Raw genomic sequence first — 11,439 nt, forward strand, 5'->3', positions numbered from 1 at the left:
TTACATGTGTATAGGGAACATCATTGAGGGGCGATGACATACGGAAGTCCTGTAGGCGTTATTAGTAGATTATATACATTTAATTTGTGAACATTTGATTGGATTAAAGTAGTAGAGTCTAAATGAAGTACATTCATATGTTTGCTATATTTCAAGAACAAAATCACTATCATCATAATCATAACTTCATCACAGGCTTTTCTTACAATAGTGCACTGCCAACAAAGTGTGATAACTAAAAAATCTCCAACATGATTTGATTAGGGTACATTTGTTGTTCTTGTAGTCTACTACTCAATCTCAGATAGCACAATATTCCACTTGTGTGTCATTTCTAGAGCTAGTCTCATACAGCTGTTTTTATTTAATTTTATTATAGATAAGAAGCTCCTGTGGTAATATTAAAACCCATTAAAAATATTTGAATCAAATATACGGCCCTATCTGTCAGATAACCTAAATTATGCATAACTCTGGATGAAAGGTGCATAGCTTGACTTTAACCATCCATCATAGATATTAATCACCTTACAGAAATAAACCTTGGCAGGTAGGGACAGTTTTTCATATGCTGGAGAAATGTGGAAAATTAGGTAGGTCTATGTAAAGTCATTAGTCAACTGATAACCAAAAAGTGACTCAACACTGCCTCTGTGAATTATAATAGCCTATGACGGCATTATCTGTATTCAATCTTTTTATGAAAATAATACCTACTCACAATACTATACAGTACATACTAAGCATTCGGAAAGTATTCAGACCCCTTGACTTTTTCCATATTTTGTTACGTTACAGCCTTATTCTAAAATTGATTCAATATTTTTTCCCCCTCATCAATCTACACACAATACCCCATAACGACAAATGACAAAAAAACAGAAATTCCTTATTTACATAAGTATTCAGACCCTTTGCTATGAGACTCGAAATTGAGCTCATGTGTATCTTGTTTCCATTGATCATCCTTGAGATGTTTCTACATCTTGATTGGAGTCCACTTGTGGTAAATTCAATTGATTGGACATGATTTGGAAAGGCACACACCTTTCTATATAAGGTCCCACAGTTGACAGTGCAAGTCAGATCAAAAACCAAGCCATGAGGTCGAAGTAATTGTCCATAGAGCTCCAAGACAGGATTGTGTCGAGGCACAGCTCTGGGAAAGCGTACTAAAACATGTCTGCAGTATTGAAGGTCCCCAAGAACACAGTGGCCTCCATCATTCTTAAATGGAAGAAGTTTGGAACCACCAAGATTTTTCCTAGATCTGGCCGCCCGGCCAAACTGAGCAATCGGGGGAGAAGGGCCTTGGTCAGGGAGGTGACCAAGAACCCGATGGTCACTCTGACAGAGCTCCAGAGTTCCTCTGTGGAGATGGGAGAACCTTCCAGAAGGACAACCATCTCTACAGCACTCCACCAATCCGGCCTTTATGGTAGAGTGGCCAGGCGGAAGCTACTTCTTAGTAAAAGGCACATGACAGCCCGCTTGGAGTTTGCCAACAGGCACCTAAAGGACTCAGACCATAAGAAACAAGATTCTCTGGTCTGATGAAACCAATATTGAACTCTTTGGCCTGAATGCCAAGTGTCATGTCTGGAGGAAACCTGACACCATCCCTACGGTGAAGCATGGTGGTGGCAGCATCATGCTGTGGGGATGTATTTCAGCGGCAGGGACTGGGAGACTAGTCAGGACAGAGGGAAAGATGAATGGAGCAAAGTACAGAGAGATCCTGAATGAAAACTATTTAATCCATATTAGAATAAGGTTGTAACATAACATGTGGAAAAAGTCAAGGGGTCTGAATACTTTCCAAATGCACTGTACAGTAAGTATGCTGTCCCCAGCAAAGGTTCATGAATAGAGTCACCTGGCAGAATTTCCTTCCCAATGGGCACAAACTTGTTGAATCAACATTGTGTCAATGTAATTTGTCAATGTATTGTGATGTGGAATCTACAAGGAATCTACAAGGAAAATACATAGGATTTGAAAAAATGAATCAATGTAAATTGTTGCTTTGAGGGTGGAATTTCAACCACAGGATTATGTCATCATTTTAACACATTTTCAACATAGGCAAACCTTGTGTAACACATGTTGAGTTTGTACCATTGAAACAATGTCAGATCTTCAATTGTATATCCACTATCAGAAAAAAAAACTATAGGCTGGGCAGCACCTCTTACTTGCCCTATCTACAACAGCTATTCATTTGATATCCCATCCAGGCCCAGTCCTGCTTAGCTTTGATATTTGACACTGACGACTACCAATGTGCTATCATGATAATGATTAATGATAGATCTCTTAATAATTAAATATATTCCCTGTTGCTCTCAGTCATTCTAAAGGGTAACCATACTCTATTTGTCATATATCATCAATGATACTATTCAGGCCTATAGCATTTGCTAAGTAATCAACCGCTATTGTTTCAATTCAACCCAGGGTTCAACTAAAAATAGACAACACATAAAGGCCTAGAGTTTCAAGCTTTGGTTGATTTCAAATTTAATCTACAAGTTAATCATTGATATGTTGGATTCATGTCTCCATCTTAACCAAAAATCTAAATGAATGAATGGGACTAAATCAAACTTTATTTGAAGTGCATTTAAAGTTTTATTAAATGTATTCCTACTATTTAACTTGATTATTGTTTGAGACTTTAATCCAACATATAAATTAATAATTTGTAGACAGACTGGAATTAAATCCAGACCAAGTCAGTGGCACAAAAGATACATAAATCTAATTCAAATGTTGATATTTGGTTGCGTTGACAACCAAACACAATTCCATATCACTTTTGCAATACAGTAAATAGCCTATTAACTTGTCAACAAGTTAACAAACTATGTTGGATTCACATCTCCAACTAAACCAAAAATAAAATGTAAAGAATATGATTAAGCCAGTGGCTCAGATGAAACTATGCAAGCATTAGATATCCTTTAAATGTTGATATTTGGTTGCGTTGTCAACCAAACACAATTCAATATTACTTTTGTAAGACAGTAAATAGCCTAAAGTTAAGGCTATCTTACAAACTAATGTAACAGTATTTATTCAACCTTAAAATGACTAACACATCCATGGCCACATTTTGAGGTTATGCTAATGTAACTATAAATGTCTTCTTCTGTAATCATAGAAAGCATGCTTGTTCAAGATGCAAAGGTCGCAGGTCTGTGGAGCTCTTCACAAATGCTTAAATAATCTGTGCAGAATCTCTAACAGCATTGATCACTTGCAATATGTACTTTTAATGTAATCTCAACTGCAATCCAAGTCCAAGTCATTTGGATGAAGTACCGTGATAACACATTAAGTTGTTGTATAAATACAAAAGATCTGAAATTGTATTACCATTCTAACTTTGGTGTGCTTTTAAATGGTTTAAAGTGCTGTGATAACACGTTTAGATGACAACAAAACAAAAAAATCAGACATTGTTTTTCCATTGGAATTTGGTTGCGCTTTCAGATGGTTGAAACCATAGTGATAACACATTGGGAATACAACAAACTTCTGTCTGTCTTTTTGAGTGGGTGATTAAAGGTTGAAATCTCATTGATCAACGTCTCAACAATATTACCCCAATTTCCATGTTGAAATGACGTGGTGTGCCCAGTGGGTCATGTCTCCAGAAATTAATTGAATTGGAAAATCACCTGTAAAATGAACTGAATACGAGCAAAAGAAAATCATTCAAGTCTGCAGACAGTGATGTAAAAGTAGAGAACTTCATATCAGATTCCTCCGGGCGCTCTTCGTGAGGTCCATGTTTTATCATGATGGAAAACCAATCGTAACAGCTTATTATTTGTCATCCGTGTTTAGGTCCATATCATTGGCCTGACTATATTTGGAACAAAACACCATCAGGCCTAGCTGCTGGCCGTTCTCCAGTAAATGGCCGTTCAACAATAAGTGCTCCACTTGACTGGCATCCTGTTCTCCAGTTTAGCCACGGTTGAAGGTCAGATGCTTCCACAACCTTTTTCAAGTAGTGAGTCCAGTTGTCCCTCGGAGGCAAGTTCCTTCACCTCAGTCGGAGTCTCACACACTTTCGACCCATCCTCACCATCCTCTTCATCATCCGAGCTGTCTGCCCAGCGTCCAACCCTTCTGACCCCCTCCCCGACCACAGGTGCGTTCACACAGGGGTTGTGGTCGTAGATTACCAGTTTCAACCCCTGCAAGTGGGACAGACCAGGAAAGCGGCGGATTTTGTTGCGGTCCACATCGATCACGGCCAGAAGGTGCATGGCGAGCAACACTGGCGGGAACTCACACAGCTGGTTCCCGGCTAGCCAGATACTCCTCAGCTCTTCTAACCCACCGAGCTCCATGGGCAGTTTGCTTATCTGGTTGTACCCCAGATGGAGCGTCTTGAGGTTGGGGAGGTCGCAGACCACACTGGGGAACTCAGTGAAACAGTTAGTCTCCAACCACAGGGTATTAAGTTCTTTCAGCTCGCCCAGCTCCCGGGGGAGGCACCAGAGCTGGTTGTTGCCCAGATACAAGATGTTAAGCTGAGGTAGCTGACACACAGCCGCAGGCAGCTCCTCGAAACAGTTGAAGTCAAGAGCTAAGAGCTGCAACTTCCTCAGGCCCTGCAAGTCTGCAGGTAGGGTGCTCAGGTTGTTGCCACTTAGGTAGAGCTTGACCAGCTCATTGAACAGGCAGGCAGCCACAGGAAGACGACGCAGCTGCAGTTTGCTCAGGTCTAGTGTCCTATCGAGAGGCATCTCCTTCAGGTCGCCCACCAGGAAACGCTGGCAGCGCTCGGAGGGGATGAAGGCCACAGCGCCACGTATGACGTTCCCCATCATGAGCAGCCCGAGTCTCCCTGATGCTGCCCTACACCCACTCTGGTTCAGCCGCAGAGCTGAGGGGGGAGTGAGCAGCTCATGGAAGAATGTCCAGGAAAGTCCATTCTCTAGCTGTCATGATTAGCAGTAGAAGCTGTCAAGTCTGATGCCATTTTACAAAAAAAAACAAGAATAACACCGGAAATATGACTAGATGACTGAATCCCTTACAACTTGACTGAAACCCAGAAAGGCAATTCCAATGTCAAACTACCAGTCCATGCATGTTGTGACCCCCACAAAGCTGGAGATTATACTTGACGGTCTCTATAAAAACACCTACTTTAGAGAGTCGTGCCGATTGAGGGGATCCTTCTCACAATAAGACTTCCAAATTATGTTTGCCAGCTTTCCCCCAAATAGTGGTATGTCAGTGTTGTATCCCACCTAGTGAAAGTGTTGCTGATATTCCCAGACCCTTGCCCAGACCTCTGTTGGCTCGCTCTCTTTCTGTCTGTGGCTCTGAGCTTTGCCTAGGCTCTTAAGCAGTAGCAAATGACGAGCTGCTCACTCCTCCCCATTTGTGCTTAATGACTTTCCCCCTCTGCATAACGTGAGAGCAGGGGGGGGGTGGTCTATGTTCTGCAGAACAGAATGTAGTCAGTTGATAAGCGTATAAGAGATGTTAAGTGATCAAAGAGCACGGGAGGTCATCTACATTCCGTCCGTCTACAAGCCCTCACACAGCCTGGGAGCCAAGTCTTTATCATCGCCACACAAGTGGCCTTTCACTCTTAAATAATGTGCAGAATTTGTGACTGTTAGCAGAGGCTGTCATGTTTCTGAACTATGGCACAGTGTTGCAAGCAGCCGTGTGAGAGAGCCAGAGAGTGTTTTGGTCAAGCTGGAAAAGCTTTAAATCATCGGGTGGTTTGAAATGTTTGCTGCATGGAGTGGAAAATTAAGTAACAGCTTCCAAAAAAAGTAAAGAGGCATATCAGGGGGATGTAAATGCCAGAGTGGCCTGGGCTTTGTCAACCCCAAGTTAAGGAGTCCTGTCTGCTTCGCTCAGACATTGACTTGGTGTGAGCTGTGAGTGTGTGAGGGCTATGGACACCTAGCCACAGCTGGTGGCTGGGGTTACTGAGCTTCTGGGAAGTGTACTGTATGTAGTCTTTCTGTTTCAATTCCTTTTAAAGAAGATTAAAATGGGATGCAATCAGTCCAGAGCCAGACTGCATAGGGGAGAGTGGGATAAGTTGAGCCATTTTTTACATTCAGCATCACTCTGTCAAGGGAAATATAGTATTCTTTCTATCAAAGATATCTACATATATTTCAGGATGTTGTATTTCCCTGGACATAATCAGAATTCATGTAAACATTACAGTTTTTAAAACATAGCTGGTCCAAAGAAAGTGGTCCCTTTCCACAACTTACCCCGGGTATGGGGTAAATTGAGCCGCATGACAGGGTAAGTTAAACCGCCTACAAATGCATGTAATGGTGGAAGCAGATACAATGTGTGATTTTGTTGGTGCGAGTGGAGTTGATGAGAATAATAAGTGGACAATGGTGAGAAAGAAGAATGGAAATAAAAGGTCTAAAGTTGGAAATTAAGATGAATATATTGTTGGAGTGCGTTTCACCAGCAATTATGTTTTTTTGGGTGACCCATTCGTTCGTGGTCTCAAAGATGGTAAAGGACACATTGGGAAAAGTGGATTCGGTCAGGGTGACCAGAAGAGTTATGTTGATTTCCTGTGTGTCAAGAGAACAGAAAGAGAGCGCTGTGGCTCTACAAACTATCAATGTATGATGTGGAAAGCTATGATTTTCAGAGAAGGGCACCGAATAAAGGTGTCATCTCTGACGTCTCGTAGGACACTGAGGCTTTGTGGATTAGGGAGAATATACCTGGAGTGGTAGACGCCCACCGTTTAATCCCAATGATTGACAGAAAGAAGTTGGAAAGCCTATCAGTTTTGATGTCATTTGATTAAGTTTTTCTACTGACTCATATAACATTTGGGAATGTGAGATGTTCAGTGAAGACAGTATGTACAAAAGCTGCTTCAGTGTTATAATTGTAAAACGTTTAGACATGTGGCAAGTATTTGTTGTTGTTGAAGAGTCTGAGGAAGCACGGTCCTGTAATTGTAATGGGAATCACGCTCCAGCTTGCCCTGATAGGGTAAAAGAGGTTGAAGTAGCTAGCTAGGATCAGGGCTATCCAGCAGGTCTCCTATGTGGAGGCAGTGCAAGTTGCGGAAGGAGCAAGTGGATATAAGATGAGAGTGGATGCCACTCAGTGAATGTCATTCATCAGAGGGATCCTGGGATACTAACAGTGAAGAAGGTACACTTTATTGTGTTTATCGCGCAAGTGATAAATTGCACTGGACAAACAAATAAAAACATAATAGAAACTAGAAATCATTGTGAAGGCGGCAAAAATATTTTGGGATCATCAGGACTTCACGGCCAAAACTTGACAGGGAATACTGAATGAAGAGGTTCAACCCCTCTCAGGCTCCTGAACCTGTGTAGGGATCTGAGACAACATTTGAATCAGATTGAAGGAGTGAAGTTTTTGTTCACCCTTCCTCTTCCCCTGTTATTTATGCATTAAAGTTGATCAGTTTTCACCCATCCAGTAGGTGGTGGCATGCACCTCTATCATTTGTTTGCTGACCGCCATAATACCATAGAAGAAGATGACGAATAAATAGAAACAAAGGATTCTCAACTTACCCCACTCTCCCCTACTGTAGAGTGAGTTTGAGCTTGTTTTTGGTCACATTATGTGACTTAATCTGTTCTTACTCTACCATGTGCATGGGAACCATTTTCAATTACATAACCCTGTTACGTAATTCTTTGCAATCTGGAAGGTGGTGTCATCTGTTGTCTCGTTAGTACACTCTGAAGTGTGAATTTCTTACGTTATCTCCTGTACCTTCATTAGGGGCTATTATCCAGATAAAGGGCAGGAATTTAATTTCCCTTATCAGGCCTGGGGGGGGGGGGGGGGGAGCAGACAGAGCTCTGATAGACTGTTTTTAGCTCCAGCCCTCCTCTCTAGGCAGCACATTACTCTTCTTCTGGTGACTTAGAAATACGGTACCGACTGATGAGGGAGAAAATGTGGTGGTCCCTCCATAGGATGTAATACTGTAGAGAGATTGGAGAGGACAACTTATTTGATCCAACATGCTCTGTTATTTTATTTATTTACTTTATTTGACCTTTATTTAACCAGGTAGGGAAGTTGAGAACAAGTTCTCATTTACAATTGCGACCTGGCCAAGATAAAGCAAAGCAGTTTGACACATACAACAACACAGAGTTACACATGGAGTAAAACAAACATACAGTCAATAATATAGTAGAAAAATAAGTCTATATACAAAGTGAGCAAATGAGGTGAGATAAGGGAGGTAAAGTCAAAAAAGGCCATGGTGGCGAAGAAAATACAATGTAGCAAGTAAAACACTGGAATGGTAGATTTGCAGTGGAAGAAAGTGCAAAGTAGAAATAATGGGGTGCAAAGGAGCTAAATAAATAAATAAATACAGTAGGGGAAGAGGTAGTTGTTTGGGCTAAATTATAGATGGGCTATGTACAGGTGCAGTAATTTGTGAGCTCCTCTGACAGCTGGTGCTTAAAGCTAGTGAGGGAGATAAGTGTTTCCAGTTTTAGAGATTTTTGTAGTTCGTTCCAGTCATTGGCAGCAGAGAACTGGAAGGAGAGGTGGCCAAAGTAGGAATTGGCTTTGGGGGTGACCAGAGAGATATACCTGCTGGAGCGCGTGCTACAGGTGGGTGCTGCTGTGGTGACCAGCGAGCTGAGATAAGGGGGAACTTTACCTAGCAGGGTCTTGTAGATGACCTGGAGCCAGTGGGTTTGGCGACGAGTATGAAGCGAGGGCCAGCCAACGAGAGCGTACAGGTCGCAGTGGTGGGTAGTATATGGGGCTTTGGTGACAAAACGGATGGCACTGTGATAGACTGCATCCAGTTTATTGAGTAGGGTATTGGAGGCTATTTTGTAAATGACATCGCCGAAGTCGAGGATCTGTAGTATGGTCAGTTTTACAAGGGTATGTTTGGCAGCATGAGTGAAGGATGCTTTGTTGCGAAATAGGAAGCCAATTCTAGATTTAACTTTGGATTGGAGATGTTTGATGTGAGTCTGGAAGGAGAGTTTACAGTCTAACCAGACACCTAGGTATTTGTAGTTGTCCACGTATTCTAAGTCAGAACCGTCCAGAGTAGTGATGCTGGACGGGCGGGCAGGTGCAGGCAGCGATCGGTTGAAGAGCATGCATTTAGTTTCACTTGTATTTAAGAGCAGTTGGAGGCCACGGAAGGAGAGTTGTATGGCATTGAAGCTCGTCTGGAGGTTAGTTAACACAGTGTCCAAAGAAGGGCCAGAGGTATACAGAATGGTGTCGTCTGCGTAGACTCACCAGCAGCAAGAGCGACATCATTGATGTATACAGAGAAACGAGTCGGCCCAAGAATTGAACCCTGAGAGACTGCCAGAGGCCCGGACAACAAGCCCTCCGGTTTGACACACTGAACTCTATCAGAGAAGTAGTTGGTGAACCAGGTGAGGCAATCATTTGAGAAACCAAGGCTGTTGAGTCTGCCGATGAAGATGTGGTGATTGACAGAGTCGAAAGCCTTGGCCAGGTCAATGAATACGGCTGCACAGTATTGTTTCTTATCGATGGCGGTTAAGATATCATTTAGGACCTTGAGCTGAGGTGCACCCATGACCAGCTCTGAAACCAGATTGCATAGCGGAGAAGGTGCGGTGGGATTCGAAATGGTCGGTAATCTGTTTGTTGACTTGGCTTTCGAAGACTTTAGAGAGACAGGGTAGGATAGATATAGGTCTGTAGCAGTTTGGGTCAAGAGTGTCCCCCCCTTTGAAGAGGGGGATGACCGCAGCTGCTTTCCAATCTTTGGGAATCTCAGACGACATGACAACCGATAGGCCTATGGCACAAATTAAATGATACAATGTGTTATGCATAACACATGGAACAATGGAATGATGGAGAACAATGAGAATCCTTGCAGATGCTTTAAAATGTTAGAAATAGAATAGATATAAGGTAATACTTTTTGAATCCTTATTGACATTCATTAGTGAAGGTGATTCGTAGCTAGTGAGACATACTGTATCAATATGATATGGTGATACAATATGATATCATGTATAGCAGGGTTCCCCAAAAGTAAGCAAGGTTTGAAATTATTGTGTTTAGTAAAGTATATCTGTTTGGGCTTCTTGCAGCCAATTTGCAATCTACAAATGATTGGTAATTATGTTCTGGTCCCATGTATGGTGGAGAGTTGACTCCAAAATAATCGATTCCCCGACTCCTTGCCCGTCGACTCGCATTTCTGGGTGTTAAGCTTGACTCCTAAGATTCAGTATTTTTGTAACGGAGGAAACTATTTGCCAGTCTACTTCGAGAACACAAAATATTGCATATTTCCAGCCAGTAGTTTAGTGGAGGGTATAGGCCGTATACCCACTTATTTTGCAAATACTCACTTCTTAATCCCGACTGATACGTATCAAATTAGTTTAGTGGAGGCATACGCCATATCAATTAATACAGCTGATGGAACAGATCGGAATGTTTAGCTTAAAATGTTGATAAAATATTATTTCTTCACATTGTAGGGGCAGCAATGTACACACCGCATGGCAGTAGGTTACACGTGAACGTTCCAAAATGCAATTTCCAGAAAACACGGTCCTAAAATGCGCACCGCACATGCAAGTGGTTTCTTGGACAAAGATGGAAATATCAGTTAGAAAGAGGAAAGATTTAAAGATGCAACAACTATCATGGGTTGTTAATATGATTTGGATAATGCGTTTGGCAGCTAGACAATTAAAAAAAGTTTAAAGAAAAGAACAGGAAACACATATTAGTAAGTCTTAATAAAAAAATTATTGCCACCAGGTTTTTATGGTAGGATTTTGGCAAGGTAAAACATGCCTCATTATATGAAGTAAAACGTCCAGGTTTCAAACAATTAAGGAACAGGATATAGTGATGCTAGTGATGCTAATGATAGGTTTCTCATAGAATTTTTCTGACCAAGATGTAGGCTGTAGGCTTTCACAATGCTGTATTTAGCAATTTATTGATTTGCAATGTCTCACGCAAGTTCAGTAAAGTATGGTGTAGTGGCTTCCTTTCCTCTTTACCATAGCCACTGCCCTAGCCTGAAAGCGGGGTTGTTTCGTACGCATACAGTCCACATTCAAGGTTTTCAAACGGCCAAAACATTCAATGAGATCCAGGGATATGGTGCAGCAAAAAGGTTTATTCTTCTTATATCTAACAAAAAATTGATTATCCAATCATCTTAAAGCATAGATTACTTGACATGGAAAATACATAATATGACCTGTCTGTATGATCAAAAGACTACACCACTCCCGTGTCTAGCTAGGACTCCTCCCCCGAATCCCCAACTTCCTGCCTTTATCCTAACACACTTACCACAGTACAATGAATGGGCAAGAGGGGGGGCCAAAAACTAAGTTACTCTAATAACAAATTAATATATCTCAATCATAA

General features: G+C 41.7%; 1 protein-coding gene across 1 annotated transcript; it reads right to left on the reverse strand.

Annotated features, from left to right (window-relative positions):
* Nucleotides 1-3,076: 3,076 nt before the first annotated feature.
* On the reverse strand, nt 3,077-5,386 carry lrrc10 (leucine rich repeat containing 10). Its single transcript, XM_029751454.1, has one exon. It carries the CDS (start codon nt 4,845-4,847, stop codon nt 3,993-3,995), a length of 855 nt encoding a protein of 284 aa, XP_029607314.1. The 5' UTR covers nt 4,848-5,386; the 3' UTR covers nt 3,077-3,992.
* Between the last annotated feature and the right edge of the window lie 6,053 nt (nt 5,387-11,439).

Source organism: Salmo trutta, chromosome 4, assembly GCF_901001165.1.
Source record: "Salmo trutta chromosome 4, fSalTru1.1, whole genome shotgun sequence".
Taxonomy (NCBI): Eukaryota; Metazoa; Chordata; class Actinopteri; order Salmoniformes; family Salmonidae; genus Salmo; species Salmo trutta.